Below are 19405 nucleotides of genomic sequence, written 5' to 3' on the forward strand. Positions count from 1 at the left end.
GACGCACTGGCGCCGCCGCGTGCCAGCTGTGCGCCTCCGTTGCGCAGTAGCCAAGTCTGACGCTGCACCGGAGCCGCTTGATAGCGCCTCTCTTTTTGTGCGCATAAGCTCACGCTACGTGTATCCTGGCATAGCCGAGCTAAGCCACCGCAATTTTTTTTATTCGGTTATCGTAAATAATAATCAAAAAATGAGTTCCCCTGGTGCTTGTTCTCTTAATTAGTAAATCTTGCAAGTGGCGCGATCAATTCTGTTGTCACTGCAATGCAGAAAACCCAGAATATAGAACGAACGCCAAAACGAGGTAATCACATACTTTGTTTTTCTGCCTTTTTTAATACAAAAAACGACTTCCACCAGGTTTTTGTAGTAAGAAAGGTTTAGTTTAGCTGCATGGCTTGCATAGAATAACGGAATAACTTCTTCATGTTCATCGAGCACGACGGGTGTTCATTTCTTTTGTCGCGCGCTTTTGGAAAAGAAAAAGCCTGCAATATATATATCTTTTTAAACTAACATTTAGCTGCAGTTTCCAGCGTTGCAGGTCTTTCAAAGTTCTAACTTAAAAAAAAAAAAAAATCATTCATGCTATTTACTTTTGTGAAGGAAGACCAGCGGAGCTGTGCTCGATACATTGTGTGCTTCTTCTTCGCCGCCGTCTGTTTCTCGCGCTGTTTCCTACGATGAATTCCCACCAACGTGCTCAAGTATCAATTCTTCTATTATACCTGGACAGGGTTTCCGCCATCTACGAGCGACGGCGGAAACCATACTGGTTCTGTGCCGCCGTCGCTTATAGATGGCGGTAGCTGTCCAGGTAAATTTGTGTCGACATACACGGACACAATCCTGGGGAACCTAGCCCTTAACAGCTCCGCTGTAAAGCGGAAAGTTGGTAGCGAGAAAAAACAGTGCACGCCGGTGATTGGGAATCTCGCGTAAACCCCTGGTGGCCGCTTTTTGGTTAACCACACTTCGGTTTCCATAGCAGCTGCCTACACCACCGTCTGGTGCACGCACGACCGAATAAAGTCACAAATGATCGAAGGGTCCCCTTAGAGAACTTAAACCGAACTGGGGACCAAAACAGCCGTAATAACATGTATGTTCTTCCCGCAGGTGTGTTCAATAATGAGATGTCACCAAATGATGAAGACGGTAACAAAACATTGCATATTACATCATCCCGCATTTACACACAAATATACTCGTTCTCACCTCCAGAAGAAAAAAAAAAAAGCAAAAGAAAAAAAAAAGTTTTGCGCATTGTTTATACGCCGCACAAAGTACTTAGTTCTTAAAATATTTGATTGTCGGAGGGAGTGATGCTTTTGGCGTTAGACGTTTGGCGTGAAAACCAGTATAGATATGTGCTGTTAGAAATATAATTTTCTATTTTTATCTCCACCAGAAGAGTAAGTAAATGCGATTGCGATTCCAATATTAAGCAGGTTTACTTCTCATTTTTATTTGACGCAGCGTTATGCCATACTTATGCTTATGCATACAGCTTGCCTTCTATCGCTTCACGCTTTACCACTCTAGTATCGCATATAGTAAATATATATAAGTTACTATACCCCTATACCCTCGCAGAGAGGGTGTCGACATTAACCACCCTTTGTCATCAAGGATATGTTGTGTTCACAGAGTGTATAGAAAAATATAAGAAATTAGCTGAGTTTGAGACGTTCTCCTACTGTTGTCTTTTCCCTCGACAAGTTTCTTAATTTTTCCGCACCAGTCTCAGGTCGTGTTACCAACTCTGATCCATTTTTGTCCTCGGAATTTAATCGGAAACCATAGTTTGGTGCATTTCAAGAGCCTGTACAACAGCATGACTGATTGTTATGTCCCGAATGTTTCCTCCAGCTTCGGCAGAGGAATCGGCACCATACACATTCTGTTCGTGTTCATCCTGACGATGGTTGTCGCTGTGGCATTTGGAGTGGTCCTTATGGGTGAGCAGCTTTTCATGTGGATTTTGTTGATGTGTTTAGACCCTTCTAGTGATACAGCGTATACAGGTGTGGTTTGTTTGCGAGGCAAAACATCTCATCTCCCAAACGGTTTGCTCAGGGTGAACGCAAATACTTTACTAAGGAAAGCATTTTAAAGGTTTTTAAACAGTCTGGTTGGGACACGCGTCTGGAGAAATAAATTTTACGCGAAAAAACAAAATTTAAGGCAATATTGACGGCGATAGATTTATTTGAAATTCTGCGCGCAAAGTCCATGACGTCACGGGTCATCCCGGAATGACCATCTCGGGCATTCGCTCTTTCCACCTCAACCTGAAGGTGAAACGGATCCACCTCTCCTCCACGAGCCCGAAATGCCGAGAGAGAAAACAAGTGGAAAGGAGGTGACTGCCAACTAAATCGCTCTAATTTTTTTTTCGCGGAAAATTACTTTTTTAACACGCGTGTCCCATGCAGACTGTTGAAAAAAGTTTTTTTTTTTTTTTCTTTTTATGGGTTTAGGCGCGTTCACACTTGCAAGCCGCAACCGTCGCGCGACAGCTTTTTGTTGAGTCACAAAAGCGACCGGTTCCGGAGAGTCGCTTCCAGTCTGTCTATGCTGGAAAAAGCGATGAAGAAACTTCATCGTGACGTCGCCGGTGGGCGGAGCCTAATCTCAATCGGCGGCGAACTCAACTGGCAGGGAACTTCATCGCGGCGCGTTGATGACGTCGACGGAGAGTGGCGATTGAGTTGAAACTTCATCGGGATTTGTCCCCAAAATATGTCCCTAGAGGGAAATGCGCAACGCCGCATCGAAGGTTCTTGTAAAAGCAACATTTTTAACTTCTGAAAATATATAATGCGGTACAATCTAAATATAATTACCGGTGTCAAGTCTAGGCCGCATGAATCATGTCTTTTTACGTAAGTGAAACAATTTAGATGATCGCAATGCGTAAGCTGTATCGCGATCGTGATGAATCGTCATGGCCGACGGTGGATGTCGCACGAAAGGTGCTCGTGTGTCTGTACGAAGATTTGCCTCACTTTTGGAATTTTTGCTGTCAAGTCGGGCTTTTTCACGTCGCGATTACCACTCGGCAGTCTGGTGGGGGACGTGAACCAAGTGTCCTCGCTGAACTCGAGGAGTAGGACAGAATCTTGGCCCATATGAGAAAGGTTCCTCGCTAAGACACGGAAGAAGGCGCATGATTTCGAGGGCGGACGCGCCTCGTCCGTCGCCACTCGGCATCTCGGCTGCAGTGTCGGTAAGTAAGTGCATGGCATCTCAATGGGCGGTTTTAGCGTACCGTTGCCGTGCGCAGCGAAATTGCTACTGGGAGCTCGCGCTGTAACTTTGAAGCATGCTTTTTGGCGCGCTTAAAGCCTTACCAGCCGTACCGTGGCCACCGCAGAACGCGGTAACGGTCTCCTAAAACTTGCTACTTGTAGTAAACAGACACTGTGTTGTTTTTGGTCTTATTGGCTTTGCACGAGTGTGCTGCCTCGTGATGTTTCTTTGAAAGCTCGGATCGTAGCGCTCAAGCTGACGAGTTAATTTCTCTAGAGCTGTGCATGAGGCACTCCGATACCTGAATTCTAAAGTGTAGGCAATTGGGCATTACATCAACGCGGAACCAGAAAGGCTGCCAATTTGTTGTGCGTTAACTTGTGTTTGATTGAATGATGCAGGACTCATCTGCTGTGGCCAAAGGTGCTAGTGAGGACCCAGCACAGATGGCAGCTCCACCACCACCAAATGGTAGGTATAAAAAACAGTCTGGATTCATCTCCATAATACGTAGTTTGCGCCTGTGTCAGGACATGTATTATGCATGAGTGCCGTCGGTAGCCTCATGCTGGTGGCCATTGATGTTGTGGGGTTGCAGCTTTGTGATCATGGTGAACTGCGCTGGCTCCAGTGGCCCAAAGTGACAGCTTTTGTACCCATCTCAGCAATTGCACAAAAATGTGAACATGACCTGCACTGTGCATAACTATGTAGAAGATGCTGTCATTAACATATTGTGCCTGGTCGGTAGCTCCCAAGGTGACTGTAGGTCCAACCGTGTTGATGTTTCTAGCAAGGTGACACCTCAGCAAGACTTACAAAAACTTAAGTGTACACATGGTGCAGAGACAATCCACTCATGGTTACTTGAGTTTTGTGTCGGACAAGACACAGATCCAATTAATGAGACTGTGTCAGGAAAAAGACGGTGCCTCCGGTCCTGTTTCCCAACAGTGACCTGCTTCCACCGAACATTCCCGGCATCACCACATCTACCGACTGCCCTGAAATTGACAAGGAAATGACACTAAGACAAAACTGGCTCACCAATTCCAAAACCGGTGTCTGCTATTTATATAAAAGGTCCACTTCTAAAATTATTTGCTGCAAAGGGCTGTGGAAGCAGGACGCACCTGGCTGGGCATTGCCTGTCGAACTCGGCAAAATCATCGGCGTGCAGTTTCGTATACTTCTCTTCATTTTTTGCACTCAGGTATTCACGTCCTCCACCTCTGGCTAGATATCACAATCTGTCACTGTTGAGAGTAAGTAGCAGATGGTTCTCGCCACCACACAGAGCAATATTTTCTGCGTACTGAACTGGACAAACACGGACAAACTTTGTCATCATCACTTGACGGTTTAAACTTCTGCCTAGGCTTAGCCCAAGTGCCTGCACTAGCACATATCTCCTCCCACATCTCCGAGCAAGTGCGCCCGTGGCCGAATGGTTCTCGTACGTGGTTCCCACACAAAGGGCCAAGGTTCGATTTCTGGCCGCGCATGCACCTTTTTGTTAATGTCCCACACATCCACCAAAATTTCGCGAATGACAGATGGTCAGGTGACGAATGAACAGAAACTAAACGATTAATTTGGCAAACTTGTGCCAAAAACAAAAATACAAAGAGGTAGCATCACAGGCATCGAAGGTTGGCGGAGTAGCACGATCGAGCGCAAGAGCGAGACTCTCTCTTTATCGCCACGCAGAGCCCCTCATGTATATGCGTGGACTTCTGGAACAATCGGCATAGAAAGTTCGGTGCGTAGAACATTCTGACTTTGAACAAGCAATGGGATTCTTGAATTAAACCAGAATGCAACATTTACAGAAAAAACAAAAAGGTGCATGTGCAGCCAGGCATCATATTTCAGCCCTTTGTGTGCAAGCTAAGCACAATAACCATTCGGCCACGGGCAAGCTTGCTCGGAGACGTGCATGGCAATATGAGCAGCCTCTGCCATTAACCACATCTGACATGTACCAAGTTGTGGTCACCAACACGGTGCCCTTGGAAGTACTCAAAGGTCTTGTCTTTTATACTGACATGACATTACCTGCAAACCATTTATGCATGCTACTGAAACTGTGTCATGTCAGCTGTGCACCAGTCATCAGGTAGAGCTGCAGCGGAAAAAGATAAGCACAAGCGACCAACAACCGGAGCAGCAAAATCGCGACACACGGTGGTGGGCGGCACAAAGCAGCCCATCCTAAAGCTTGCATTCCGAAAGCTATCTTATCCCTCAATTTTCTGGCAGCCACCAACGTTGAGACATGGAACATGACTGGCACTTGCTATCGGCGCGCTCGGGAACATTAGCGCTGCCTGTCGCAACTTTGCTACTCCGGTCATAGGTCACTTGTGCTAATCTTTTTCAGCTGCAGCTGTACACTGCCACACTGGATGGTGAGGGCCTGAACTGCCCCCAGCTGCACTGTTTAGGACCTCTCGCCCACTCAGCGGGAGCAGCTGGCTGCATTGCACATGCTGCTGGGCACCCAACATTACAGCATGAGTGCCCTAGATGTAGAGAAGTGCAGTCAAGATCTAAAATTGGCTGGCAAGCATTGTTTGGAGAACCGTCGAAAGAAAACCTGTCATATGGCACTAATGAATTATTCCAGGCCAAGTTTCTTCGTCCTTGCTTTATTGAGTTACACCCAGAGCAGCTTGGGCTCACAGTTTTTGTTGTTTGCTCAATGCAATGCAGAAGAGCTGGACTTCCACAGCACCAAAAACATTGACGGGAACAACAGTTAACTTGTCACTGGGAATCAGTTATGACAGACAGTTATAGCATAAAGGAAAGTGAGTGCAGGAGTTCTGTTTTCGCTCCTTTTCATTTTCGGACCTTGTGTTGTGTTTCGAAGTGAGTGATTTCCAACTTTTCGCTTTCCATTTTTCATGTGATGGACAGAGCAGGCCTGTCTGCTGCAAAGTAATTGAATCATGCTAGGTGCACATTGCTCAAGGCTGCTTGCTTCATAGGTTGCGCGTTGTACTGGAAGACCCACAGCATGAGCTTGCTGGTCTGAGCAGTTCCTTGGTTAGGAAGGTGCCCGCATAAACAAAATGTCTTTCAGGAGTCTCGCATTCTTGATATTTCCAGCACTGCATAAGAGTTCCAAAAAAGAAGATAAAAGCAGTGGTATGCCATACACTACTGCTCACCACACCCCTGGGATTCTCTTGTTCTATGTAATTTCTGTAACATAGTCTTTAAAAATGCTTGTTTTTATAAACATTCACCCTTTTCGTGTACTTTGTTTGCAGGCTGTGGAGGGACAAGCAGCTGCAGATAGCCAGCAGTCGTCTTCACTGACCACACTCGTGCTGCCCCTCATGGGGGTGCAGAATTTCCATGCACAATAAAACACGCTCCCTAGGCACCATTTTGCATCTGTCATGATTTCAGTATAGCATGGAAAAAAGGTTTGCAGCACTACCTTGGTCATACCCAACAAAATTGTCATACATTGAATACAAATTTTGGGTCAGGAAATCTCGGTGCAATTGTTTATGTGCCGGGACTCGTATCTCGACTTCAGATGTCGATGTATATTTCATATACAGGGAACCAGAAATTTCACAATTAACGGTGACACGGCGGTGCAAGTTCAATCGTCCAGATGCCAGCAACCACAGTTAATTGTTCACCTATTCTTCCTCTATCCTTGGAACAATATACTGTTAGAGCCAGAATGCTTATGCAGTCAATGGGAAACAAGATGCCACCATGAGGAGGCCCTCTTTTATTCTCTATTCTAATGCCTCGACGTTTCACTTATGCGGTTTGCATGGTTAACCTGCCAAAAACATTGTGTTAAAAAGCTTTTTCAGAAACATCACCTTATTACAAACTTCCATTTTTAGGTGCCATACCAAAACTCCACTTGAACTGTCTTTTAGGTAGACCACTCTGCAGCCAAACGGACTTACCGTGTCTACTTGATTTGCCAAGTTACAAAGTATGACAAAACATTGCAAGCGGATACAGACAAGTATATTTCGCAGATGTGACGAGAGACAAAGCTCGTAGTAGCCTCAACAGCTGCCAGGCTTCAAGTTTGAGCAGGGAGACCCTGGTAGGCAGCACATACTTGCAGAGGTGGCCACCTCTCAGATTTTCAGCACTGCACAGCGTGTCCTCTGCTGTCAAAGCTTACACCGTCCTCGGGTTCGGACTCTTGGGGCTCAAGGGAGAGGCCCCAAAATAGAGCTATACGAGCCCGCATTGTGCAGAAAGTCAAATGATGTTGCTGTGCCTAGCACCCTTTGCAGCCACCGGAACCTGCTTTTCAGCATCCCATTCACTGCTCTACGACAGAATCCTAAGCAATGCTTTTTGTTAAGCTTGGCCTCAGAACAGCAGAGCATCCATTGGGGTTGCGAGGAATTGGTGTGCAAGCATGGCTTCAGGGTTTTGTCGCTGTCACCTGCACATAACAGTGAGGCGGTATCTGACATGAATGTTTCATAACCTTTTCAGTTGTCCAAAAGCACATCAAGACTAGATAGAAATTCTATATGCTAATGCATACTTGGAGATAGTTGCATATCATCCCAAAAAGGCTGAAAATGTAATAATAAAAAAGTTGAAAAAAAAGTGGAGATATTCCAATTGTTTTGCACAATACCCATAAATTATGCCTTCAGAGCAAAGAGGTGTCAATTGAGTTTATAATCTCTTTATTTTCCTTTATATACAAAGGTGGGAGATGGGGCATATAATGTCAAACGTCAAGCTGCATGGCTTGCAGCTTGACAAGGCGCCCTACCCGGTGTGGCAGAAAAGCAGCAGAAACGTTTCAGACAACACAAGCAAAGAACAAGATACTGTACCAGTTTGAACCTGCAATCGTAAAATGAAAACGTACACAACGTGCTGCAGCAGAACAATTTCCAGATGTTGAGGCCCGAGACATTTGGATGATACACATGCAATCACGAGTAAGCTTGAATCCGTGCGACTATCTCACACGACACTCATCACGGTGAACGAGGCACCCGTTTTCTACCGAGAGCTCTCGTGCAAGCGCATTGAGAAAATGTGTATTGAGCACTTACCGACAACACCGCTGAATTCGCATCGCTGAACTTCTTGGTCGTCGTCTTTCCGTCTTCACTTGGCGCGCGAAGCCCACCCACCTTCAGCCCCGGGTTATCGATTATCGCCTCTGTAGCATCCAAAGAATGCGACTCGCAGCACACCGACGCACGGCGACGTCTTCGTCGCAGCAAAATTTGCCACCAGCAACGCTCAAAGAGAGCACTTGCTGCGCGGCGGTCACCATATGGGGCCCTTCGCGACGCCGCCAAAGCTTCCACGGCAAATGTCAGCACCAGCGAGTGTCGGGCAGTATTCCCCGATTACGTCCCTGACGAATCTTGAACGGCGAACACATAAAAACATAGCGATAGTCCGCTTTGGTCCGCCCCGTCTACGAGCTTGAACGTCGCCATCTTCGTTGACTTTGGCAACTTTTGCTGCCCGACTACTACAAAGTTATCTCCATCGCCAAACTCAATCGTGACGACATTTTGACGTCACCGCGAACTTCATTATTTCAACAGCATAGCTCGAACTCCATCGGAATCCGTAGGAAAAAACTCAATCGCAACGTCACATCACGTGACCAAAAGGGCAGCCAATCAGCGACCGATTGAGTTAACTTCATCGTTGAGTTTGCGATAGACTGATTTTGCGGGCCGGTCGCCAAGTCGCCCGGCGGCTGGACCAATCAGCGGCGCCCCGCGTTTGTTTACATCCTGGACTTTTTCGGAACATTTCCCGGAGAGGGTTGGGGCCCGAGAAATCCGTCCAACCTGCCTAACCTCTCTCCCCCGTGTGCGTATGCCAGTGGCCCCATGAGCTCCAGGGCGGTGGCAATCAGTTCGTCGAACGACGTTTCATGGACAAATCGTTTCGTCGACACTGCGATGTTTCATGGACAGATCGTTTCGTGGAAACGAGCGCCCGCTCGTTCCATCGACAGACGTTGCGACGTTTCGTCGACAGCTCGCTCTGCCAGCTGCTCCTCCTAGGCGACCTCTGCGCCTGCGCGGCGCGCGGCCTTGTGTTGGATGGAGGGATGGACAAAAGATGGTCGACTGGTTCAAGTATGGTGAACCAGTGCGCAGCCATCTTGCCTCACCAACTTAAACTATCGCAATTTTTTTTTTTTTTTTTTTTGCAGGGACAGAACGAGCGGGTTGGTATTGATAGTTAAACTTGAGGAAGAAAACGAGAAAGGAAGTTTGTGTTTGTCCGTCCTTTCTCGTTTTCTTCCTCAAGTTTAACTTTTTTTTTTTTTTTTTGCTTGGTCTTTTTTTTTTCTTTTTTTCTTTCTTTGTTTGGGGGGGGGGGGGGGGGGGGGGGCGGGGGGAAGGGCTCGCCGATTGCACTGATTTCGGAACTTACGATTTGAATGGTTTCGCTCGTGTATTTGCCCGAACCTTTGGGGAAGCGTTGTCAAAGCCGGGAAGTTTCGCTATCGACCAGCGTCCTTTCTCCAATTACATTTTAAAACATTCAACAATATGCGCTGCTCTTGAGGGCTACGCTTTCGGCAGCATACGTGATCGAGGTGTCTGTACGTTATCGAATGCAACCCTTTGCGGGTTGGCCGCCGTCACTCCGACTGTTTTGAAAAAGTGGCTGGGTCATTACCAGAGCAAGCTTATCTTTCCGCGCGTCGCGTCTTTTGGCATAATGCTCAAGAGCCATCTGAACATAGCATAGATAGTCCACACGTCAAAACACTGAAGCTTTTAAAGAACATTTGAAAGAATAAACGAGGCCTGTTTGCGGTGCACACAGCTTTCCTACCGTTAAAAATGGCATAAAATCGGTTCTCAAGCTAATTGGCATCTGGTCTTAGCCGCTAGCAATAAACTTTGAAGGAGACTAAGCATTTTCCTACGCGTGGTTTACTTTTACGGTGAGAAAACACGGTTGTTTTCTCCTCCAAACACTGGGTATTCAACGTACTGTACTTACCAGACCACATACGATTTTTGGTCTTTAGCATATTTAGCTTCTGGATAATGAATAACACAATAGTTCTGCATAGGTTATGCCTGTACTGAAATTTTGCATGCAGATAATCCAATATGTGAGCAAAGAACAATAGATTTGGAAGCCGCTCTTTTATAAAAAGAGCTAAGAACTTGCCCGAGGTATCTGTCTGCTGGCATCGATAAAAGAAATATTTAATGTCGCGTGTGAGGACCAGTCGGCTGCTGCCGACAGATTTCGTCTAGTGTTACTACCGCCTCCAAGGCCTTGCATCTGGTGGCTGCTCGAGAGAAGCTATATAATGTGGGAGGCACTCACTTGATCGAATGACGCTTTAGCAAACGCCCACGTTTCATCGAACGACACTTTAGCGAATAGTCGGACGCCGCGAAGCGGCGTTTTCGGGTGGGCCAAGTGAGTTCATATTTTTGTAAGGAGTTGCCGTAGACTGTCGCCGCGAAGCGGCGTAAAGCGCAGCGCGACGGAAGGGTTAACGCGCGCCCCCGTTATTCGCTAAAACAACCATTCGCTCAAATGTCGCCGTTCGATAAAATGTCATTCGCTCTTGTGATATGGACCGCCATGCGCATTCGATATCAACTTTGGTTTACTTTGTGTAATACGACTAAACTTGGTGTGCTGTTTTATTTATCTGTCATCGATTCTCGTGTTTATTTATTTATTGTTTGCATTGCAATGTAGTTTTCTTTAGGTTTACTCGCGGGCAGCGTGCGCCCGGTAGTGCGAGTGTTATTGGTTTTCGTGCTTTTGTTATTTATTTTTATTTGACAATGTTTACAGCCCCCTTATTGTGTAATGTCTTTTTAATCGGCCCTTAAATGACGATGAAACGAGTGTGACTAAACAATTTTTTTTCGCGTATAAGTCGCATTGGCCAGTAAAACACTGCATCACTTTTCCTTTTGAATAATTGAGGGTAATGAACATGCTTAATTTCAATTGAAATATTAGGGTTGTAATGTTGCAATGGAAGGCTGCAAGCCGTATTTTTGTTTAAAAATAACCAATATGAAGAAGAAAAAAAAAAAACAGTGTTTACGCCCTTTTCCACAACCCACCATTGGATCGAAGTTTTGCTTTGTGCCTACGCATATGTTTCTCCACCGCTTTTCTTCTTCCAGTAACTTTCGGTTCTATAAACGGGCATCGGAACTTGCAAATATCCAAATAGGCAGCGCGCGAAGTCCTGCGCGGTCTTGCTTTTCTATCTGACACGAATGAGAGCGAGAGGATAACGCAGTTGCTCACCTTGGAGAGCAACTGCGCTAGGCATCGTCTTTTTCATCTGTTACAAGCGCATATACCTTAAGTTTCCGGCATTCCTTTCGGGACCGAAAAAAAAAAATGTTTGTCGACGAAACGTTTTACGGTGGTGCTGTCGACGAAACGATTGTCGACGAAACGTCACACTGTCGACGAAACGTGTGTCCATGAAACGTGTGTCCACGAAAAGTTGTCCACGAAACGTAATTCCACGAAACGAGTTTCGACGAAATGATAGGGACCCGCTCCAGGGTGGGGGAGGAACGCTCTGTTCGTCTCGGGAAATTTCGATCTGCTTCCGAGTTTTTACCCCCCGTAGTCGGCGCCTATGCAACCATGCATGCTGCTACATGTCCGTCCAATGCCTTGGTTGGAGGTTCCAATAAACGCTATTAAAAACAACCTTCTTTACAGCAGCACCCCACCCTTATTTTAATGGCGCTAGAAAAGGAACTCGGCCTGGCAGAAAATCTGTGTTTTCTCGCGCTGTGGCCGCTTGTCAATCCCCGCGACTGTTGCGACTAGTCACAAGTGTGAACGCGCCTTTTCTCTGCGAAAATCCAATCGCCTTGGTGCCTTCAGCTTTTGCGTAGTCTCCGGGTTTTCCCCTTTGAATTCGGAAAGGTGGCTGCCGCCGTCTATCGTCGTGGACAGCCTTCGAGACAGCCGTCTCTGCTGTCTTGGCGATTCCGGTATCTCGGTCCGTCGACGGCAGCCCTCTCTCTCGGCGCGGCGCGAAAGCGTGGACAACTCCATGCGGATCTGTTCTTTGGACGCGGGCTGTTCCTATTGCTAGGGAAGGATTTGGAGCTGTAGGTGCACTGTCTAATGCAAATGAGCGTAGTAGTGTTTAATTTGGTGAAATGCCGATGGAGCGTGGAGAAAGACATCCCGAAAATGACATTGCGCATCCATCTCTAATTTTTTTTTTTTTTTTTTTTTTTCAGTGTACAACGACATTTGGAAAATATGAAACACGCAGCCCTGCGAAACACAAGGCCAGCTGCGACGCTACCCTGAGAAAATGGGGCCGAGAGATTAAAAAAAACAAAAATAATAATAACTTGCTTTTTCAGGGGAGGTGAAACTTTTTAAATGACTAATTTGAATGACTCCATTCTGCCTTTTGTGCTCTTGTTCTTATATTACATTTCTTTTTTACTCACTAGCACTAAAGGTTAGGCACTGTTTTCATAAGGTGTTTTGTAAGGGGCAGGGGTAAGTTACCATATTTTAACGTTCAAAACGATAAAAAAGTAAGTTGCTCTCTACCAATTTGCATTCACATCTTTGTTATTAGTTTAATTATACTAGCCATTTATTATATTACCTAGTGTCCCTCTATAAATACACTATAAATTATATTTTCATTCCTGTTGATGGTTGCAATAAATACAATTAAAATGATAAAACATTTTGTTCAGATTGTACTTACTACTTATAGTGAAGATGCCTCTTTCAAAAACTCCCCCGATCTATTATTTATTGCATAAAGCGGCTCTACTAAACATTTTCATATTACAACACACTTTGAATACAGGATACAGTGGTTAATAGCATAAACGAACCAGATTAGTACTTTATTGAGAAAATCACAACATGCAAAGATTAAAAAAAAAAAAAAAAAAAAAAAGAATTTAGCAAGGAGTTTTTTCTTTGACAAGTTCAAACAATAATTTATCTTCCAACCAGCATTCCACCATCAGGACACTGATAAATTCACATGGCCAGAAAAATTCCTTGGATCCCAGATCCTCTTGTAGATCATTCTATTTACGTTTTATAGATCCAAGTCATCACTTGGATAACCTGGATCTACCTTAAAAAAAAAATTCACACGCCCACCACAAGCATCAATTGCGACCAAATTGATAACTTGGCACCGTAAGAATTAGAAGTTCCCAACCTCATTTTCTTGCATGTCAGCTAAGTTCAATATCGTCTCCCCCGTTTTCAAGTCCCTCTTTTGTAAACCTTTAGAATGCAAACAAACCTGACTGTCAAGGTACTTCTCTAAACAACCATAAAAATATACAATTTAAAAACAACAACCACAACAAAAAAGAACAAAAAAGTTTATCAAGTTTAATGGCGCAAAAAGCTACATAGGCCATGCTGAAGCACAAAAAACAAACAAACAAGAAATCCACAATTTAAGCTATACCAGCCATTAAAATCCTGAAATTCAGGAGCACTGAACTTAGAACCGCAGGTAGAAACACAAAGAGCTTACATTCCGTCTCACTTCAAGTGCAAACGTAGCAGAAGCTGTAAAAGTGACCTCTGGTCTCTCAACGTCCCTGCAAAGCATCTGTGGTCGTGTACAAGCATCTTTCAGGGCAACACACTCCTGCCTGCAACTCTGACTTCGCTCACACTTAAAGTGGAAATGAGTTTTGTGAGCAGTGCAGATGTTGGCAACCTGCTCTCCTGTCTCCTACCAGGCCCATTGCTAATACACTTCCAATGTTTTGACCAAAGAAAAAAAGGAAAGCATGAATATCACCTTTAGAGATACTGGTTTTATTTCAAAGGGAATGTTGGTACTCAATCAAGATAGGCCCTCTCAACTTTATTTACACTTCGGCAGGTTGACTGCTTCGAGCTATCGCCAGTCCCTCATGACCTCTTCATACCTTTCGGGGTCTACAAAAGGCTCGTCCACAGACCTGAGATAGAGATGGACAAATTAGTTCCACGTTCGCGACACATTTCCAACAACAAACTGGACTGACGTTTCTACAGTGCATAGAAAAGGTGAAAAACTGCCCAGCTAAAAAGAAAAAAAAAAAAAGATATTCATAAATTAAATCGAGAGGTTTCTTTGGCTTTTTCTTTCCTTGTTTTACATACACCTGATGTGTGTTGTAACAGAAGATGAGGCCTGTTTTGGTGAGTAGATATTCAAACACATGATGCGAGGCATTGCTTATATCGTTGGATCAAGTAAACATTTGATTGATTAATTGATTGGTGTTGTGACAACAAGCAGGTGCTTATAGGATACTTTAAATGAGAAGTAATTTATTCGTTGAATTTTAGATCACAAATTCTACTACTATATATAGTATATATTCAAAAAGAGCATCCTGCCTCTGTAAAAAAAATTCTGCTTAACGCTTGAGGAGTTGTATTAAGAGATGATATACAGCATGTATTTCTTCACCAATCCAAGTTCACTAGACCTGCACATTTTCCTCCCATTTCATTTTCTTGGCCACCCCCCCCCCCTCCCACCCCCCCAAAAAAAAGAAACCTTAAAATATACAGAATTGAAAGGCCAAAAATAAAAACACCTCCAAAACCGGTGCATAAACTTAACACAGAAAGTAGAAAAGAAACAATCAGTGTTTTCTGAAGTGAAAGCCTTGGAAAACTGAATTTCCAATAAAAAATAACAGATAAAAAAAAATTTTTCTTTTCGACTCCAGAATTGCAGAGTTTTTACCACAAGCAACAATTCTGCAAGTCTTGCCCCTTACCTTATTGCGAGCTCTCCACAGAAAAGGCATTCTGAAGCTATCAGATCATCCAGCTCATTCTGAAATTAAAAAAGAAAAAAAGTAGCCAGAGCTAAATTTCAGATCACCAAGATCATCATACCTAATCTCGCATCATTCTGGGAAATCTCTGGTTAGGATGGATAAACTTGATAACCTAGGATGGCTTGCATACCCTATTTACAACAAACTAAGAACTGCCCATCTTATTTTTAAATGGTAGAATCAAAGGTAGGGGTGTGCCTCAATTCAAAACATGTTTACTAGATTTGCACACCAACTTAAAAAAAAGTCGAATTGGGTCTTGCAAAAACAATGAAATTGTAGAGTGCTAAAAACCAGGTACAGTAAAATCTCAATGTTGAGCTCAGTAGTGCTCGTTTTCACCTAAAAAACTAAGTAAAAAATGTTTTTACTTCTTGTGGACTTTTACTAATTTCCCCCATTACGTATGTGGTGTATACATATAAAGACTTGTATGACTCTTTAAGATAATTACTTTTTATTTCATTGAAATTTTATTTTATATTTTATATACATATTTTAAATGCCGCAAGCTTAGTTTTTCCCTCTGACAAGGGAATATTGTAAAAAGCCACTTCATACAGTTTCCCCAGGGACTAGATAGGTGAACACCTGCCAGCAGGCTCCTAGGTATATTTATATACCGTAAAGTCCAAAAAGAACGCCCACCCAAAATGAAAAGATAAATGGCGAAAAATATGGGGTAATCGAAGATGTGACAGCAAAATTTCATTTAAAAATTGGTGAAGCACAGGTGTGATAAGTGTGGGAATTCACTATGAGGTCCCTTGTCACGGGTACGGCAGCAGAACGCAGACGCAGCGCATTCACGCTTCACAGTTACGAAGTCGGGTGTCACGGGAAACGATATCGCGCGCGCAAATCGCAAAAAAAAGGAAGAAAAAAAAAAAAAAAAAAAATTGCGGGATCGAGTTTGGAAGTTGCACGTCACAGGAACGGCTACCGCTAACTGCGGACGATGCAAATTTGCGTGTCATGATGCGATAAGCATGAGGGAACCCGCGGCGAACACGCTCGTCACACATACTGATACTGCAGGTCGCGACGTTCATGTGATTCCCGTCGGACACTGCAATCGATATCCGGCGGGAATCAAAAGGAGAGGGGTCGATGTTTTGGAATTTTTATGTTATGGATATTCAGCCCAAGGAACAGGATGGGTGATTTCTTGGGGACGAGTGTTCACAAGAGACATTACAGTAGACGTGATTTAATGCGTGCGGTATTTCGAATACACGTGGAAATGCTGAATGCCTTTGTGCAAAAATAATAAAAGAAAAAAAGTTAAACAACGAATTGATATTTTAGCATAGTACTTCTGACAAAGCCACCTATGCATATCCCATTTTCGGAAATCAGATACCTACACGCCATTGTTGGCTGAGCTGTGGCACTGAGGGCGCAAAGCAACGCGCCCAAATAAGTGCTTACAAGGCATTGGTATGGAGAACAGAAATAAACGCACAACCTTTATTGTGTGTCGTTCATATTCGTCCAAATATGGTGTATCTTTCCTCGCGTTTGAAACGGACGACTTAAACAAGCAACTCGCGCTGTTCTCCCTCGCACTGCTGGCGCTTGACAGCTCATCAACATGAGATCATGAAACGAAACGGAACACTCCGTCTATTTACCTGGTCCGGAATAAATCATGATCATTCTCGTTTGATGAAAATAGCCACTTGGCGCCTGTTCTCACCAAACAAATATCAACTCCTTTAATAACCTTGAAAAGCAAAACAAAAAAATTTTTCTTGGTTAGTTTTGGTGCAACATGCGTCTCAGCTTGGAGCGTGGAACAAAAACTTGCGCAGCAGAACCTGTCGGGTTCGATTCCCACCCCCTGCCCGTTTCGATCTGGATGTGTTTCGTACTGGCATGCGTTCGTGTGATCACTACTGCGTGACATGCATGTTGAAGACCCCAGGTTAGGGGTTGTACTGCACTGGCTAAACCTCTCATCTACAGGTAAGAGAGAAGTCACCAGTGGAGGTGTACTAGCATGTAGGCTGTTTAAATATACAAGCAACATACTAATTTTTTGGGGGAGCAGGAAGGCACAGCGAAATGTGGAATGGTTCACAATGCTGCAATTGGCAAAGCGCTTCCAAGCCTGTATTATTTAAGCTCATTTAGAAAAGCACACAGTGTTATCTGGGTGAGCTTGTTTCCGGTTTCACGAGTAAAAGTGGTGAGCTTTTGTCCAGATCTGTGAAAAATCTGATGATGTTTTGTCCGGCGAGCTTGTCCGGTGAGCTTCAGTCCGGGATTTGGCCCTTTTACAGAAACATTAACCCTGTGCTCTGATCAAGCTGAATTGTAGAAAACCACCTTTCTTTTTTCTGGCATGGGGCATTCAAATTCTGAGTTTATAGAATAAATCCGAATTGACAAAAAATTTAACCGGCAAGTGTTCTTCAGAGTTATTCAAATTTGTCCGAAAACACAGAATCCTAGCCAGAAATATCAAATTCATTGTTGCTCTTTGTTTATTTAAAACGCCACGAAGCGGCACATCAATTCCAAAGTCGTGTGAAAGCAGTCACCTACTGAATCGAGAAAGTACTGATCACAACCAAAAAATCAAAAACAAACAAAGACAAGAACACGCAAAAAGGACACACCACATGGTGGTGCATGTCCTTCACGTGTCCTTGGCACCTTTAGTGCTTTGGGTATGTACCGACTATCCTGCTGGTTTTTATCCACCCTGTTATCCCATCCCCATTACTGAATTACTGACCATGAGCTTGTCGCGGGTGCTGAGCGTGGGTATCCCCGATGTGGACGACAGCGACACGTTGTCGTCGTGGCCGCCGAGGGAGGCCAACTGCCGGTGGATGTCGTCGATGCGGCTCACCTTCGTGGGCGTCAAGTGCTGCTGGACCTGCACGAAACGGGCATCGAGCGGCCTCTGGCAAAAACAAATCCACACTCTACGCGAAGAACACGCCTGAAGATGAGCTATCAGAAAGGTCTGGCATATTATGATGGTCCAAATCTCTTTTGCTTTTTATTGGCAATTGCAAGTTTTCCAACCTTTCTATAGTCTATTGCAATTTAAGAAAAGCAAAACAAGCCCCCGTCCCCCCCTCGCCCCTTTCCAGCATTTGCTTTGCCAAAGTAGAAAGGGAGGAGGGCTTTGTGGGAGCAGCTTGACCTGCTTTTCTAAACCTGCAAGAGACTACAGGCACAGCTCCAGAGCATACATGGGTAAATTACTTTCAAAATGTAATTTAATTACAATTACAATTACTTAGCTCCCAAAGTAGTTTAACTACAATTACAATTACTACTACGCGAAAGTAGTTCATTGCAATTACAAATTACTTTTTAAAAGTAATGCAATTACTTTACAATTACTTCTTTCTGAGAGTTACCCACTTTGGGCCATATAACTGTAAACGAGTTATATGGCCGCTGTATAAATGCCACGCATTGTACTTTCCTTTTATGAAATTTGTTAAATGGATTACAGAACTTAATAGTTTGGAGTAATGAATTCCTGCATTCTTATATTCTCAAAAACTAAAAATGGCGACAAAATTCACAGGTGCGATGTGAATCTCGTTAGAGCTTATGCAAACGGTATCCAAGTCAAACCAACAAAAAATAAACTTAAAAATAATACAAGGAAACAAATATGCGGCAGTACGGTATCATAAAACTCACGTAAAAATAGCTAATAAGAGAAACTTGTAAACGACGTCAAACATTTAAAGAATACGACAACTTACGAAAACATTTCAGCCACGATGATTCGCTTCCTCTCCCTGTCTGTGGACTTTTAACATGCCGGATGTGGGTAACCGTAGCACGCGAACTGTGGTCGCTTTTACAAAATTAGTGTCACAATAGCAGCAACTCTATTGCCAGGGATTCTGGGTTAATTCACTGCACGCTAACACCCAAAAAGCTCCTGATATAGATAATAAATTTAGGATTGTCATACAGCTAATCATTAGGATAGCAATGATTGTATCGATGTTATTCGTCTCATAAAGAAGACCGATTTGAATTTAGCATGGCAAGAACAACCTCGAAAAATTCATAATGCCCTGAAACGACTTTATTTGTGCGAATTTCGCGATTCGCCTACAATTCGCGAAAAATAAGTCCCGCGAGCAATTCCGGAAAATGTAAACACATTTGAATCTATAGTGCAACCCCACCGCGTCGCGAAAATTAGAATCCGCGAATTATTCCAGAACTGCGGCCTCTTGGACGCCTCAATTTCATAATTTACTTGAGCGTGTTTCAGCTGGAAGATATAGACGAGCCATTATTATTATTTTTTT

General features: G+C 44.0%; 1 protein-coding gene and 1 long non-coding RNA gene across 3 annotated transcripts in view; one reads left to right on the plus strand and one right to left on the minus strand.

Moving 5' to 3' along the window:
• Window positions 1-1121: 1121 nt before the first annotated feature.
• LOC115325099 lies at window positions 1122-12593 on the plus strand. The gene is made up of 3 exons (XR_003919420.2): window positions 1122-1158; window positions 1873-1961; window positions 12510-12593. It is a non-coding gene; the product is annotated as an uncharacterized LOC115325099 (long non-coding RNA).
• Window positions 12594-14069: 1476 nt separating this feature from the next.
• The window catches only part of LOC8030168 (vacuolar protein sorting-associated protein 18 homolog), a 34459-nt gene continuing 29123 nt past the window's right edge, over window positions 14070-19405 (minus strand). For both annotated transcript variants that reach the window (XM_040504572.1, XM_040220524.3), the window contains 3 exons: window positions 17851-17994; window positions 15045-15103; window positions 14070-14231 (listed from right to left, as the gene is read on the minus strand). In XM_040504572.1, the coding sequence (XP_040360506.1) occupies window positions 14168-14231; window positions 15045-15103; window positions 17851-17994 (267 nt within the window). In that variant the 3' untranslated portion in view covers window positions 14070-14167. The remainder of the gene's footprint in view (window positions 14232-15044; window positions 15104-17850; window positions 17995-19405) is intronic.

The sequence above is a fragment of the Ixodes scapularis genome, unplaced genomic scaffold (assembly GCF_016920785.2).
Source record: "Ixodes scapularis isolate PalLabHiFi unplaced genomic scaffold, ASM1692078v2 PGA_scaffold4__175_contigs__length_147842914, whole genome shotgun sequence".
NCBI lineage: Eukaryota > Metazoa > Arthropoda > Arachnida > Ixodida > Ixodidae > Ixodes > Ixodes scapularis.